General features: G+C 37.5%; 2 protein-coding genes across 2 annotated transcripts; one reads left to right on the forward strand and one right to left on the reverse strand.

Moving 5' to 3' along the window:
* The first annotated feature begins 135 nt into the window (after positions 1–135).
* Positions 136–9,224, forward strand: LOC139971279 (uncharacterized). The gene is made up of 5 exons (XM_071977598.1): positions 136–284; positions 1,562–1,758; positions 2,190–2,611; positions 3,433–3,522; positions 4,316–9,224. The coding sequence occupies exons 2-5, from the start codon at positions 1,563–1,565 to the stop codon at positions 4,730–4,732; spliced, it is 1,125 nt and encodes a 374-aa protein (XP_071833699.1). The 5' UTR covers positions 136–284; position 1,562; the 3' UTR covers positions 4,733–9,224.
* On the reverse strand, positions 7,575–16,338 carry LOC139971283 (uncharacterized). Its single transcript, XM_071977603.1, has 3 exons — positions 16,178–16,338; positions 11,703–11,965; positions 7,575–9,695 (listed from the first exon to the last, which is right to left on the reverse strand). Exons 1-3 carry the CDS (start codon positions 16,178–16,180, stop codon positions 9,527–9,529), a joined length of 435 nt encoding a protein of 144 aa, XP_071833704.1. The 5' UTR covers positions 16,181–16,338; the 3' UTR covers positions 7,575–9,526.
* Positions 16,339–17,457: the final 1,119 nt, after the last annotated feature.

The raw sequence follows: 17,457 nt of genomic DNA on the forward strand, positions 1-17,457 counted from the left end.
GAAAACGTCACATGTTATGAACGTAACAAGTTAATTCGCCGAAAGTTCCCTTGACTACATCACTATTGCGATGTACATACTAGTGACGTCACAAACATCGAACTGCATGCTCGAGCTCGAGTTAGTTGCATGAACGTACGTACGTACAGGCCTAGGTATCTGCTACACACATTGTAAACTTGGATTGAATTGTGCACTGCACAATTCAGTGATTATCGTCAGTCAACTCCGGATTGGATAACGTAACGTTAGCTGCAGTAGTCGGCCCTTTTACTTGCAAACAGGTACCAATTGAATGTTTGAACGTGTCACTTCACAACGTGACTATTGCAATTATATATAAAAGATTGATGTAATCATTTTGAACTCAGAATGCAACTGACTAGCTATTTTGTTAGGTGGTTAGTCGGTCTAATGTTATGCCTACAGTAGCCCTACATTTGGCCTAATAAGTAACGTGGGCTCAAAGTACCGTACATACGCTATGCGTATTGTGTGAACCTATGCGTACGTTATGAATACCTATGCCAGCGGCTAGTTCCTAAACTAAGTAGATTTACACCTAGGATAGCCAAAGGTAAACTAACCTAGGCAAAATATATCTCTCTTGTGTAGGTAGCCTAGGCCTAAGTTAGGGTACATTAGTCCCTAACTTAGGCAAGCACCGATATTTCCTTTTTATGTTAGGATGGCCTATAATATAAAAGTTAACTTAATACAACTACAAAGTAAAGTTACATTCAAGCCTAACTAGTATTAGCCTATGTTACTGTGTTAGTACCCAGGCTAGCTGTCTTCATCTGCTAATTTATGTAAGCTGGGCTTAGTGTTTGACTTGAATCATGTTAGGTTATTGTTTTCAAGTGGTTAATTTCAATTTGAATTGCTTTGGGTACATGCATCACCATTACTAGGTAGAAAACGTTTAATGCAATTTCTGCAATTTCTTTGTCTTGTGTATTCAGCCCAATTGGACAAAATTGCATAGCCTTACTTAATTAAAAAGATGTTACAAAACTTAACAATCACATGTTTATTATGGAGACCTATGCAATGCTTCAAAAATAGAGAAGGCCTAACTTAAGCCTAGGCAATAGAAATATGCCTAAAACGCCTAGGGCCTAGTCCTACTTTATATGGCTGAACTAACTTTATTTAACTTTTTAAGTTAACCTTCTTCAATAGGCAAATGCCTATTCTTTTTCAGCAATGGTTGAATATAAGTGGATCAATTTTAAGTGAAGGTGAAAGCTATAATATTAAGAACTGTAAGAAACAATTTTCTTCCTGCTTTGCTAGCATATTGGCGTGTCTAAAGATACAGGTATAAAACCTCAAATTTAATTTGTAAAGTGTTACAGTGGTTTAGTTAGGATTTGCAACCAATGTTTTCATTGTAGTGAAGCTGGAGTAAGTTGAAGTAGGTGATTACTTTTTGTTTTTTGTTACCAGTGAGAATGTTTCTTAATTCCTTGTTGTTGAGTTTTTGGCATGACTGAAGCACCTCGATAAATGATCACAACATTAATAAAACTCCTTTTCCCCTTACTTTCATCGCTAGAATGCCAGATAAGATGAACATGTTCACATGGGCGGAAGCCTCATCTGATGCCACCAGCAAAGAGCGCACACTACCAATCATGCCTACCTCCACCTCTTATTACAACCCTTTACCAATCTTGAAGATCAATCAAGATGAGGATTGGATGAACATTAGACCTGTCCTTCCATGCATAAAGAAGTCACCTAGGCCACAAGGTAAGATTTTTCATTCAGTTCAAAACAGAGAGATGTTTGTAGGGATTTTTCTTACCATTTCTTGCAGAGTGTGTGGAAAAATTGATACACAAAGTTGTTTTGTACATTCGGTGGCCTTAATTATGCGAACTTAAAGCTTACCCAGTATACTTGAAATTGAGTTTAAGGATAATGACAGCAAGTGAAAAACTTTGCAATCTGAAAGGTAGTGTTCTTGAGGATGACAGCATACCCTTGCAATTAACATGAAATAGTATTTGCAAATTAACCCTATAGCTGCCTTCATGGGTGGCATCTAAGCTTTCTGCAGTTGTATATTCCTGTAAATTTGCAAGTACAGGTATGAGAGTTGAGCTATGATGTAACAGATGAAGAAAGTTGTTTCATTCTCTTACTTTGAATGGTGTGCATGTGTGTTTCCTTGTTAACAGGCAACTCAAAATCCACCAGTCTTAAAACCTGCATGACTATTTCAGGTCTTGATAGCAAGACACAACATTGCCCAGTTCAACAGGTCAAGAAGAGGAGAAGGCAATCCAAGATCTGTGCTGAAGAAAACTATGATTGGTTGGTAGCCTCAGATGGAAGGTGCACGGCATCCACAACCAAGCCATTGGATTCAACTCCCCTGCCGTATAATGGACTGGTTCTAGCTGGGCGTGGTATTTGCAAAACTACCAGGGCGGAGAGTGACTTCAATAACATCAGCTCAGAGAGAATGTCAGGGAAAGAGCACCATGTCACCTTGACTGACCTTCCAAAACAACATGATAATACACAAAGACATCCATCTGATGTAACCGATGCATTTAGCATCACAAGATTAACTTACACCAAAGAAAAGAACAGAGAAGTAAGTTATGTCCCCCAAATCCTAACTAAATTGCACAGTACTCATGTCTGATAATATGCAACAAGATTTTTAAGAAAGTGAGATAAAGTTTATGGCATAAATCAAACTGTGAAAAGTTATGGTTGCAGTATGTTATGTTTGGAGTCCATGGCTCTTTAAATATCCTCTTCAATTAACAAAATTGGATAGTATAGTTTGATAAAGGTTAAAATTATTAGGCAAGTACTTTATAGGTAGTCTAACATTATAAGGTCAACATTAGTGTGCAGGCTCCATTGTAAACTGCTAGACGTGAGTTGGTCTTGAAAAAGTCAGGAATTTAATTTGATTAAAAGCGTGGGAACCATGAGTACTAGTGCGGTTTGTTATTCTATAGTTATCCATATGTGATAAAGAGAATAGAACTTTACCATTAGAATGGAAACTAAATTCAGAAATGGGCATTACATTCTATCTAAACTGAATAATTTAGAAAATAGGCCTACTTTCCAATGATACAAGTTGAAAAAGAGGAAAATCACAGAGGTAGGGATAAAAAAATTCATAGTAAATCAATCCAGAACTCGTACTGTTGTTTCATATTGGATGATTTAATTTATAACAAAGCATTAAAGGCCTGGAAATATGCAGATATTTGTTTTAGGGGATAAGGGGCTACAAGTACAGCAATTAATACTCTAGGTAACAGGATCTTAAGTATTGGTGGAAGGTAGCTACAAAACCAACTATGAAAGAAATTGGCAGCTTATTGCAGAAAAGTAGTTTATAGGAGGTTGTGGATGCTACTGGTGAAGTTGTACTGTTTCTCTTTTTGTTCTCAGCTAAAAACTAAACCAAGTCAATCCAGTAATGACCACTCTGCTCCAAGCTTAACCAACCTCCAAGACACCTACTTACAGCAACTTCCAAAGGTAATTATCCATTTATCATTGGATAACCAGAATATTTTATATGTGTAATTACAGTAAATGAACTGACTAGCTTTATAAAGTACATTTTTGGAGGGTATGGAAGGCTGTATTTGCCCCCTTCCCAGTAGGTTGCACTGTGATTGAAATGGTCATCAATATTACCATATAATATTTAAGGGTGTCAAAGTTGCTTCAGAGGTTATACCCTCTTTGAAGTTATTCCCACTTGATACAAGAGGGTGTAAGTTTATGATGAAAGGTCTCAATTGCAGATCACTGAAACAAGATTTGAAGTTTGACTATAATTACAGCCTGATCAAGTTTGGTATCTGCATAAGTTGGGGGCAATTCAGATGACCTTTGATAGCGTTGCAAGAAAAAGGTACTGAATTGAAATTAAAACTATTGAGAAGTGCATGATCACTGCTTTTAGCATGAGGGAAGTTGTGTGAAGGTGTGTTGAACTAGAGGAGGTGGGCAGGGTTACTTCCACAGAACTCATGGAGCAAACAAACTTGGGGCAATTGTCAGGAAAGGAAAAGTGACATCGAAAGTAATAAAAAATGAAAGACAATGTTTCCTGTGTGCATAGAGTGAACCCCATTTGACCTGTTGCTGCTGGTCATTTGCTTCACAATTACCATCATTTGATTTGACTTGCAATTCTAAATAGGGAAATATGGCATGCTGAAAATTTTCCAAATGACCTGGGACTTGTCTTGGACTATGGACTGCCCATATTGCTATGTAAGTGCTATTGACTTCCCTTTTTTTTGTTTTTTTGTTGTTGCAGATTGGAAAAAGTAGGCACTTGAAAGCTGTACCTCTTCTTGGTGGTCGGCGTATTATCTACAACAAACGCTCCACTGCTGAGTGCAGTGATGTGGTGCCTAGTCTGACCCAATTAGCTCCAGTTGTTAAGGGTCTCAACAAAAAATCAAGAAAGCATAACACTAGCCCAAGCCTTTTTCATTCAGAGACCAAGAAAGTTGGACCATTCCTTCCAAAGCTTTCTCAAGAAAGAGTCAGCCTGGTCTCAAAAGGTGTAAGAGAGCAACAGGTAGACAGTATTTGCACTCCATTTACTGCTGGACTTTTACAACCCAGACCACCAAAGCAGGCTCCACCAACAAATATATCCCCGAGAAGATACCACAGCAAGGGGGTTGGTCCTGGTGGCTCTACCAGGGCTGGGTGCAGACATGAATAATCATGTCTGCCAGGGGAGATTGCCCATGAAGGGGGGGGGGAGCAGGGGCACTGGAAGGGATGGGGGAGGGGATGGAACTTGATAAAGGCAGTCATGGGATTTGCCTTTTAGAGAAGTCACTTAAAATACTACTTATTATCATACACACAAATAACATTAACACAAGCAATACATTCAAAAAAACACATACATGAGAGCAGCATGCCTTACACCTTAAAACTGACAATGAAATTGGTTTAATTGGGTTTGTTTGGGCTTACACTGGTATTGATGAGAAAGATTCAAACAGCAGCGATATATGGGGTCTATAGTGTACATTATCAGGAAAGGATTTGTGTGCCTGGTACGTTACATGGTAAATGTGTGGACCGAGTTCGTTTGTTGCAAATGTTTTCAGTAAATGTTACTTCAAAGTACTTTGTCCGGGGCAGTGACGCTCCTACTTACCCTCAGACAGTCATGAGCAGGGTTAATTAAGGAAACTAAATGTCACAGTGAAGGATAGCTTTGAAGTAGGTGGTGATTAGTTGTGGTTTATTTGTTTATTTTCAAGTAACACTAAAAACCTTCAGCAGGTGAGGAAAGGGAAAAGAGAACAATCTATATAGTTCAAGTAAGCAGAAGGGAAATGGTGATGACTGCTGGACACTGTGCAAGTCAAAGTTCAAATATGAAATAAGAATGTAATTTACCTGATTTTTTTTTTTTTTTTTACCGGCCATGCTTGTATGACTTATCATCTCAAATAACACATCTAATAGCTCCCCTCCCATCTCCCGCTTTTTTTTCCATTTTTTCACTCAGCTGGTTTTCTTTTTTGTCCTTATTTTATTTTTTAAAATTTTTTTTTCAACCAGATTTTTTTCCCCCTTGGTGAAATTTTCAAATTTTAAACAATTTTTTTTTTTTAAAAGGAATTCATAGAACCTACCCCTTTTTTCAGGCTGATATTTTAAATGCTAAATTCCAATGGAAAATGCCAATTTACATTTCATACCACCTGGCTTTATTTCTGTATGACGATGAATACCATTCAATGGTTAGAAGAGACTGGACATTGCAGATGTTCATAAAACCCTTTCAGTTCTAGTGTTGACAAAAAAAAAAAACACCCTTCTTACAGTAATGGAGGGCAGTCTTTAACATTACCTTCTGCTTCAAAGTTAGGTCCTACACACGAGCCTAAAATGCCTTTTTGGTATGTGTAAAGATTAAGACGTTTGAAAAGGACTGCAATGTGTGGCTCTCATTCTATTATGTTTAGGTTCTCTTGCTGAAGAAACAAAGTGGGGGGGGGGGCGAGGGGTAATATAAGCAGGCCTACGCAGGTACCAAGTAATTATCCTGCTGTTCATGTAAATGTCTGTTTAAGTCTAGTCGGTTGAAAATTTGTCTGCGTATGTTTTCAGTTTTGTTTAAAAACTCTTTCCAAATGAATTGCAATTGAAAGGCACTGAATCTCAGTACCCCCAATTTTGCTGGCAAGGTAACCAGTTCTGGTAAAATGTGCTTGTCTAATGACTCCATGATATGATAAAGGTCATTAAAATGAGATGTTTGCTGCATCTCTTTACACATACAAACAATACACACATACAAACACACATATACAAACACACACATACAAACACACATATAGTCTTCTCTTTTTGGCATGTCCTCATCCTTGGCTTCTCAGGTAATTCCTTCTCTCACCCTAGCACTCGCCCGGCTTTCCCCTTCCCCTGGCATTTTACATCTCCCTGCCATTTACGTGAGCAATGATCAGCTGGATACTGGTGTCGGACAGAATGGAGTAACTGGACTTTCTATTTAATAATTTGTCTTACCATGAAATTTGTGAAGCATTTAAATGAATTTTCTTAATGAACTGCAATATTAACATTAAACTCAAACAGAAGTTAACATTAAATCGTTCTTTGTGTCATGAAGTTTGTGTATTGGCTTTAATCGTGTTTGTATAATCTTTATTATAATTGCACCATAGCAACAACAGCTAGTAGTCTCTAAATAATCTATTTCCGATACCATGTCAAAGCGTTTTAGTTTCTTATTGGGGGGGGGGGAGTAGTTGATATTAGATGCCTAGTAAATAATTCCAACCATGAAACTGTACACCCATTTAAAAGATGGGCCCTAATTGCCTCAAAAGACAGGCTGTAACAATGCATACACATTTTCCAAGGACAAATGGTCTTGACTATCATTTGAGGGTGCTATGACAATTTTATGAAAAGGACATGTTTTGCTTGAGTTAGTAGGATGTATTTAGGCCTGCACTGAGGAGCCACATCATAATCAGCAGTGTAGCTTTACAGTATTCCAGACATTAAGCATTATATTATTGAACAATAGTTGAAGTAATTTTGTACAGCCAAGGCTCACCACGACCCATAGGAGTTTTATCTGTACATATCATTGTCAATGTCACTCCTATTGAAATTGGGCAAGTGTTGTGACATTGGTTTTACTGTCGAGGTTTGCATTTAAATACGTAATATATATTGTGACTACAAAATAATAGATTCCCCTTGGACGAATTTCTGTACATTTATGAAATTATTTTGCCATCTAAACCAACTACATTTAGCTGTTACAACTCACCAGAAGCATATTGCAGCAATATGTATTCTTTAGAGCATCTCTGTTGGTCAAGTGCTAGAATAGAAACACTGTCTTGGTAAAATACTTGATTAGTGATGAGGTTTGTTCACTACCAGTCCCACTCCTGCTCTACAAAGTACATCATTAACATGCGAGGAAGGGGTGCATTTACTCCTTGTGGTTTACTTTTGGGAAGTACTACTAAGGAACCGAAGAAACAAGTGACACAAGCAACAAATTCAGAGTTATCGCTCATTTATTTATAAACAATCACCTAGCCGCCAGGCAGTTCTCACTGAAGTTTAATCCCCATGGACCTCACTGTCACTATGTGGATGAAAAGAATGGGAATTGGTAGGTCTTAAGGGATCAAATGCACTGCCAGTCCATATAAACACTCCTCAGATCAGCCGCATTTCGTGAACTCTCAGCATCATGTCAAAATGTTGTTGTTAGACTCCACTTTTACTACGCATGTGTGCAACAAAACACTGTATTATTACTTACTTGATTTGTTAAACTCTTAGCGTATCCATCAGTTTGTCTAAGGCCAGGCAACTTCTCAATGTCCTTCACGTTTTACCACTGGCAAAAAGCTACTAGAAACGAATGTTTTTACAAATATATACTTGTAGAAACCTTTCTCATGGTATGAGCTTTGGTTTTGCTACACGTCCTATAGGACTGCTAATGATATCAGTGCATTTCTCATGTCCACATTTCTTTTGAAACAAAAGTACACACTGTTCTTTCTCTCTATATATGTAAAGACAATGTAATGATAACTAGACGCTTAGGATTGCAAAATGTTTTGTAACTCCATTACAGAAAGGAACTTAGAAATTTAGAACTTAAAAATTTAAAGCAAAAGTCCTCTAGAAGTAGACATTATTTCATCAACTCACCCGAATTTGGCACTGGCATAAAGCTACTAGAATCGAATGTTTTTACAAATATATACTTGTAGAAACCTTTCTGATGGTATGAGCTCTGGTTTTGCTACACATCCTATAGGATTGCTAATGATATCAGTGCATTTCTCATGTCCACATTTCTTTTGAAACGAATGTACACGCTGTTCTTTCTCTCTCAGTATGTAAAGACAATATAATGATAACTAGACGCTTAATTAAGACTGCAAAATGTTTTGTAACTCCATTACAGAAAGGAATTTAGAACTTAGAATTTAAAGCACAAGTCCTCTAGAAGTAGACATAATTATTTCATCAAGTCACCTGAATTTGACCTTTTTCTGCAAGGATCTACAGTTGGAAAGTAATTTCATTTTCCAGTCTTATAACAGATATTAGAAACATTACAAGAGTAACATTGTAAGGAAAAATTCTTCTGGTTGTGGTTGTAACAGGTAAACCCTTACCTTCAACGTCCAAAAAGGGCTTGAAATAACAATTGATAGGAAACACACGAATGTACTTTTATTGTTTGATAAATCTTTTGAAGGGTAAGAAAAAGTACAAAAATCATAAATGAGTTGAATTTTGGTTACTGTAACCAAAAGTAACAAACAACAGTGTAAATGATTCATGACTTTGTTATTTTATAAGCTGCTAAGTCTACACTACAGTACCCACACATGTGATTTAATCATTGGGTGCAGTCACTCCCTGATTGAGAGCTACCGTAGTGCCGCTCAGGCTACCGCACACTATTCATGAGATGGACGTCACATACTTCTTGGCACTAATGGCAAACCAACACAAGTACAAAAACAAATTATATTAAGCCCTTCAATACAGAAAACAGAAATGTAAGCCATTAAGAGTAATGTTACCATTTACAAAGAAGTCAAAAACTGTTATACAATGTTGCCATATTCTGGCGACCACATACTACAACCATATGTAAATTACACTCCCCCCCCCCAAAATTGTTAGTCAGTGTGTTTGACAAGCTATTTTCATTAATCATATGGTGAACTTGCCAGTTATGATTAATTAATCCTGAAATAAAGTCTACTTTAAAAGAAGGGGATTGAACTGAAGCAAATCAAAGCCTGTATGCAATGTTTCAAACACTATCCAACTTTTGAGGCAAAAGAACATCCTGTTTGGTTCCTGAGCCAAGAAGTACTAAAACACCTCTTGACATACATAGCAAGCTTATTTGTGATATTTTTAAGTAGTACGTATATCCTGAAAGGAACTGACAAAATGACTTAATTTTTAGCTATTACTTTGACGTCATATACTGCTTGGCTGCCTCTAATACAGCTTCATAGGTGACTTCACTTGCATCATTTGCTTGTACCTTTGCACCGAGGCCTTCAAGTTTCGATTTCAAGAGTTCGTCACTGCTCGAGTGCAACATTTTGGCCTTAACTTTAGCATTGTCTGGAGCCCTGAAAAAGAAAAGTTATGACATCACAATTTGTAACATTGTACCCAAATGAAAGGTGATAAGTTTGCAAGATGAATTCACTTCTGACAAATCTGCACTTGTGCATTGCCCCTGCTCAATATCTGAGATGCACGTCACAACTCTCATGAAACTCCTATGAGGTGCAATAAAATCACGTACAGCAATCAAAGCCATTCCTTTTGCCCTGAACATTGCTTCACACACACACACACACACATACATGGAATATCAAGTCGGCCGAGCTGATCCATACCACTGGACACAAAGATTACAGAAAAGTTGGTAACCTTATCTTTTTTCCAATACTTTTTGTTACTGTACCTTTTGTGGGAGAAAGTGACATAAGCTAGCCTACCTAGGCCTATATTGTCAACGTTTAAGTGTCAATTATTTTTTGTTGAGCATTGAAGAAATAATTATTTGTGTTATTTTAAGTCTGTCAGAGGACTGGGACTTCTTCCAGTGAGCATGTACTGGAATCAGTACATGTATTTAAGAAAGTTGCTTTTGTTCCAGAGTCCGGAATGTCAATATTACAAATTTGTTGACGCAAATGATACAATAAATCCCCCCCCCCCTCCCAAAACATTCCACGGTTATTTATTTATTTTCAAGGGAACAGTTCATAACAAACTCAGATATTCTCTTTGAATGTCCCCTCAATATATCTCTCTTTCTTCGTCCAAAGCTCAACATTTACGCTAATTCTGTTAGAGGAAATAGTATCGTAATTATCGAAATATCGCGATAATTTTTGAACTATTTATCGTGACGGTAAAAAGCAAATATCGCCCAACCCTAGCTCAAACTCCATACTATGACAACAGTGCATTCCTTTTGCACATTATAAGCTAAAAGTATGTGTGACTGTTTGTCTGAACACTTTCTGCTATGTAGGCATTCATCTCAAGAGCTACCATGTCTTGCACCAAATGTGTTGTAGTCTGATTCATATGAAGATACGCGTTATCTACGTTCTTTTGTTAATGATTAGCTTGATGGTCATACCTGAAAGCCAACAGTCTTTTTTTTTTTGCCAAGTTTTAAATTGGATTATTTATTGACACACTGAAAAAAAAGATGCAAGTAAGACATTTCACCTCCACAGATACCCAAATATTTCTGGTACTGACTAAGGCTAAAGTGCAAACTATTAATAAATATCTTCCAACATTTCCTTTTTAGGTTACAATATTAACTTCTCACACTTTCACATCTGATGATCATAAATGACCTTTGACCTCCTTAACACAAGTGTCTCTTACACCTCAAGGTTGATCAATATACAAGTACGAACTTCATCCAAGCTTTGCTTTTGGAGCTACTGTGTTTGCTAGGTTTCCAATTTTTGCCCTTTATAAAAAACTACCTGTTTTTGTACTCATAAGATCCAAGATCCAGATTCCAGGTATAGAGTTAAACCCAAAACAGCAGCAGTTGTGACTTTCATTTAAAGAATTGGTAGCCCAAGCCTAGTGTGCATTTCTTTTGTCATAAATATGTTGGCGAACACTTTCTTGACTTTGGTATTATTTAGAAGTGGTCCTTAAACTTTAGGCCCACAACACATGAAGGTATCATGAGGACCAGCCCACCAGTCCTCCCCCCCCCCCCACCCAGCAACTGATTTAGAAAAATTTTGGGCAAGTGCAAATTTACATTTACCTATAAGTATAGAACACTTCTCCGAAAACTAAATTTCCCACATTTGCATCTGTCAACTTAAACGAAAAAATAACAAGCTTCTCAGCCGCTTTTCATTCTAGGTCTTCTTAATGCCAGATAGAAATTTTATAGACTCGGTTTTTGCATAGAATAGAATATTGGTAAGGTGGTTGTGGTATGGTCCAGATCATATACCCGAGGTTTAATCTGACAATTGTATAACAAAAACAATTTCCCTTGAATTTTAGTTCCCATGATCTCTGAGCACAAACCAGATAATTACATGCGAGGAAATGCAGATCCTGTTGCCTGCACGTCTTACCATGAAATAAAGACCAATTTCTGCTTATTTCCTGATGAGTCGGACCCCCATTTCAAATCAAGGACCACGTAGCAGCACTCTTCCGTGTCAAAGATTCCTGGTATATCAGTTTTGATGTCAAACTCATCATCAATGGTTTTAGTTTCCTTGATTATGAGAGCTTCGTTTTCGATAGCATATTTGATGTAGTGTGTCTTCTTCCCCTTTTTCATAGCATTGTAAGCTTCGATTAAATCGTCAGTGACGCTTATTCCAGAGACAGGCTGGAAACACGAGAAAATAGAGATGCATACAAAATATTTGTGAACCACTTTAATGGCAATTTAGCTTAACATAATTGACACGATATGTATGAATTTCCAGAGCAGTAACTTTCTACTCCGATTACATGGGGTCTTTTTCTAGACTGTTTCCGCATTAAAATAAGTTGTAACTGGTTATGGCTTTCTAATCATCATTTCAAAACCATAATGATATTAGATTTCTAACTGCTAGCCTACAGAAGCAGCAGGGCACATATCAGGATGGTAAGCTACAGTATGTATCAGTTGAACAAACTTTTGTAACATCGATCAAGAATACGGCCCATTCAGCAGATGGCAAAAGAAAAGTTTCATTTGCATTGTCTTAACATGTAGATTGCCTTAACTCAACTTAGGTAACTTTTGTGAACCACTTTAATGGCAATTTAGCTTTACATAGTTGACACGATATGTATGAATTTCCAGAGCAGTAATTTTCTACTCCGATTACATGGGAAACTTTTTCTAGACTGTTTCCACATTGAAATAAGTTGTAACTGGTTACGGCTTTCTTATCGTCATTTCAAAACCATATTAATATTAGATTTCTAACTGCTAGCCTACAGAAGCAGCAGGGCACATATCAGGATGGTAAGCTACAGTATGTATCAGTTGAACAAACTTTTGTAACATCGATCAAGAATACAGCCATCCAGCAGATGGCAAAAGAAAGATGTAGATTGCCTTAACTCAACTTAGGTAACTTAGATTCTTAACACTCTCTTTGGCAATTAATACTGAAGAGTGCAAATTGCAAGACTATATCAAATGAAGTGTGGTACCTTTGATTTATCAGGTCACCACAGCCCCCAACCTAAGGTTTTTGCTGCCTTGACTGAATGTGAACCAGAAATAATAATTACACACCGTCAGACCCTCTGGAGATAGTCTTTGGCCCTTTTGAGGACAAACTGAGCATATGACACTACAGTAAAAGGGAGCATATGAACAACTTAAATCAACAGAGCTTCGTACAGGATTATGCAAACAATCGATGTAGCTAAGGAAACCTGTCAGCACTTCCATTACATTCCTTGATAAAGTGAAGCATTTCCAAAGATCAGGTCTTGGCCCTGCTTTAATTGAAATCACCATTGGTCCCATCGCTTACTATCACATCACTCCAAGCATGTGACATAGCACATAGACATAGTACATATTAATATGGGGAAGAAGGAGTATTTCTTAACCTCTTTTCATGTTCCAACCATCTTAGGGCTAATACACTACTATTTATAAATTACAAAGTCTAACACAGAGAGGAATGGGGAGGGTTACATCCCCCCCCCCCCCACTTCACTCATAAGTCAGAGCAGATTTGTTTCATTCATGCAGGGAAGAATTATGAGTATTTATCAGCAAAACATTGCCTTCATTCCTAATTATACACCTAATACACGGCTAAAGATTTCTAATCTTTTACCTTAATTTAGTGTTTGCACATGTTATCCGGGTACCCGCCCGACGCGAAGCTACCCGGTTCCTAATTTATTACCCGAATCCTACGCAAAGTGTGATTTTTTTGGGGCAAACCTATGGTTCTAGGCAGATTTCCCATTGACTTATTGTGGTGTTAGGCTACCATGTGGTCAAAGAAAACAGCAATAACGAAGGTACCTGTCCGACGCAATACTACCCGGTTCCTTATTTATTACCCGAATCCTACGCAAAGTGTGATTTTTTTTTTTTGTGGCAAACTGATGGTTAGGCAGATTTCCCATTGATTTAGTGCATGGTGTTAGGCTACCTTGTGGTTGAGGAAAACAGCAATAAAGAAGGTACCCCCCGACGCGATACTACCCGGTTCCTAATTTATTACCCGAATCCTACGCAAAGTAGCGAATATAATTCATTTATAATAGCAACCAATATGTATGTTATTTCTTTAAGATCGTGATACACGAGGGTAAACAATTTTTTCTGGGTACCCAGATACCCGACGGGTAACGGCTCTCAGGTACTGGTTCCCGATTTTTGGACCTGTGTAAACACTACCTTGATTATGTTAAATTAGTTTGATATGGGTGTCTGCATCAACGACCATGGAGTTAGATCCCTCCTACACTTGCATCTGGCTCTTTGATGAAAAGGTGATGTCCCTTACAATATTAGAAGTTGACCCCCTACCTTTGAAATCCTGTGCACATCACAGACACACACGATTGGATAAGTTTCTAAGATACAACACAAAACTCAAAAGGAAAGCTACAGACACCTTATGACTACATATGATGTTGTCTTAAGAGGAATTGTATGTACATCTGATGGTTGGATCTATTCCTGTTGGTCCATTCAGATATTCACAAGGTGATTAATGTCTCAACCTTGACAATTATATGAGAGGAACTTGTGAAAATATATGATGGAAATTCCCAGATAAAAAACTAGTTACTGATTCTTGGCTCAAACCAGGAAAACTACCTAAAAGAACATATGAATAGGCCATACCTCGAAGTTGTGGAAGCTCATTGCAATTTAGTTAACACAAAACACAGCATGATTTAAAAACAGGTAAATGCGAAGAACTGGTCAAATGCCTGTGCATGCATAGGCTAAGTTCTAAACATGATCTCCCAAAGTTTTGAATATCATGATTAAAACCAGATTCAAGAAAATTCCTTAGGCTTCCTCTTTCAAATCCAATATTGTTCCCATCACTTGTGAACCAAGAAACTTCCTTGCCTAGGCCTAAGCTACTCGCTTATCTAATAGATATCATCCATATCAATATGCCTGACCTAACTTAAGCTTATGTAGGCATAGGCCAAGGCTAGCCTAGTAATGTAGGCTATGCCATACCAGTGGTTTCAGTTGTTCTCCGCACTCGGTAATTTCCACACATAAATTGCCGCTGAAAAAATTCTTGTGCGGAAAACAACTTTTTTCCACTTACCTGTACACTATATTTTTCCTCAATTTTAGGATACCAAATTCAGGATGATGAAAATAACATGAGAAAGTATCAAAGAACGTTGATAAGGATGGTTAGACTGAGTTCATGTCAGAACAGTTAAGCTGCTAATAATTTACATGAGGCTTGGGGTGTTTGTAATTAGGGATTACATAATGAGGTACTTAATTAGAATCCGTACCATTCGACCCTACTTCCTAACCCCTAACCCTATTCCCTAACCCTACATCCTAACCCCTACTCCCTAACCTTATTCTGCCGATTCGAAGTAAGCTTTCCCATTCATATGGTACAGATTCTAATGTTAGGCCCTTAAAGAAGTGTGAGGCATTATATATTATATATTCTCACTCTGTACTCTGTTATTGTAAATGTGAAAATATCACAAAAGACACCCCCCGCCCGCCCCCTAAAGGATGATACTTAGCGAGACCAAATCGTCACGACAGCTTACCTTTTTTCACCTTCACGCCATATCGAAAATTACAAACAAATAATGTGGCGCTGTATAACTAAAATTAAACTTGTGCTTACAGCCTAAGCTGGTGTTTACAGCCTAAGCTACAACCTAAGTTATCCTAATAATAATCTAGTCCCAGAGCTACATTTATCCTTCTACAGTCAAATTCTATCTTCTCCATCCTCCTAAATCCTTCCATGTGCCTGATAATTTCAGAAAGCCATACTGCTCCTCCCAAAAAAACGGTACTTTCCGCTGAAAAAAACGTTTTCCACTGACAAATTTAAGTGCTGAAAACAGTTGTTTCTTCGGAAAGTAATGTGTGCGGAGAATAACGGTACCCCATACCAGTTAGGGGTAGGCTAGTGTACATCATTTGAAATGCTACGCTATCGTACATTTTGCTTTGCCTAGAAAACAACATGTTAAATGATCTGTATAGCTTGATAGGCCTAACCTATTCAAATACAGTACAATTGGGTGGGGGGTGGCTACGGATATCGACAATGTTGTCGTAGATTCACTAGGTCCTGGCTTTGGCTACATTCTCTGCCATTTAGCGAGTAGTAATTTTACAAAATGGGTGTTTCCTAACCTACCTCAACTCCGAAAGTTTCAGCAACCACTTACTAAGCCTAACACTTAGCCTAAGCCTAGGCCTAACTTACATTAGCCTAACATAGCGACCAGAACAAATGAATTAGTAGTCGGGCAGACTAATATTCTATCAAATTGCTTAGAAATGAGGCTTCGTTTTTACATCACAAAACTTATACTGAAATAATAAAAATCTGGTTATTACCATGATAGAATATTAAATACGTCGATCTGTCTTGAATCTATGGGGGGTTAAAATATGTAACGTGCAGTTACTTCCTGCTTTTTCTCACAGCGGTTTGTAGAACGTAAAAGAATGGCTCAGAATTCACACTAACACTATTTATAGTGGCTATAGGCTTTCATAGGGCGGGTTGAGCATGGCACAGCGAGACGTGACTGATGTGGACGTCAATCGTGTAGAAAGAAACAAGCCTGATTATTGGACAAAAATTGAGCATTATGAAGTAATGACTAATTTTAAACCAATGAAAAACGTTGTAATATAAATGCAGAAAGGCGTTCCAATTTAAGTATTGAATATTTAGTAGGTTTCGTTGTACGCCTACCTTATTACAACAAGAGATAACGGATAATTGAAGCAAATTTCATCAAAACTAGAACACAGATTTATAAATAACGACATGTGAAATAAGCAAGCTAATACGAATGAAGTCCTACATAATTAAATAGTCCAATTCTCATTTACGTATAAATCAGGATATATGTGAAAATTTGTAAAGAATCCTTATTAATATTTATATATGCTAATTAGCTAATTCTGCCTCCTTATTTGGGATTGGCTAAACATCCAGAAAAGCCAAAGAACTAATTTCGGAAAAGAATACTTAGTAAGCTACTTAATATCCCTACTACTTAAAATGAATCACAGAAAAGAAATTTAAGTAGGAAAAAGGGAAAATACTGATAAAGGCTTCTTTCCATGTCCTTGCTGTGTGGTTGATGAATGTAGGTATTGATGAGGAAAAGTGGATTGGAAAATGAGGAATGAACGACGAGGGGAGACAGTGGGATGGTATAACAATGGAAGAGGTGGAAGGCAGTGTGATGGCTTGTGAGGGGCAACATTGAGAAAAATTGACATTGAAGCTTTGGCCGGGACTTACACATTGTTTCAACCATATAAGTCTACGCCCTTTACAAAGAAAATAAATAAGATTAGCATAGAATTGTGGTTTCGAAAGGGGTCATGAGGCTTCTAGCGGAATTATAGCAAGTATAGCCAGAAGAGGTAAATAAATACTCAGTCCATGCACATACAGATTTTTTATGTATTTGTAAATGCTTGATATCGTTATATATATATAATTTACAGGGCTGTTGCCGGTGGGTAAATGGGGATACGTATCTAACCCCTCCCCATCCTGAACTGCTTTGTTTCCAATGGCATACATTCCATATCACACGCACACAAAGTCGTTTACATATTCATCAATAAAAGTATATCAAGTTATACTTCACATC

This window comes from Apostichopus japonicus, chromosome 8 (genome assembly GCF_037975245.1).
Source record: "Apostichopus japonicus isolate 1M-3 chromosome 8, ASM3797524v1, whole genome shotgun sequence".
NCBI classification, from domain to species: domain Eukaryota; kingdom Metazoa; phylum Echinodermata; class Holothuroidea; order Aspidochirotida; family Stichopodidae; genus Apostichopus; species Apostichopus japonicus.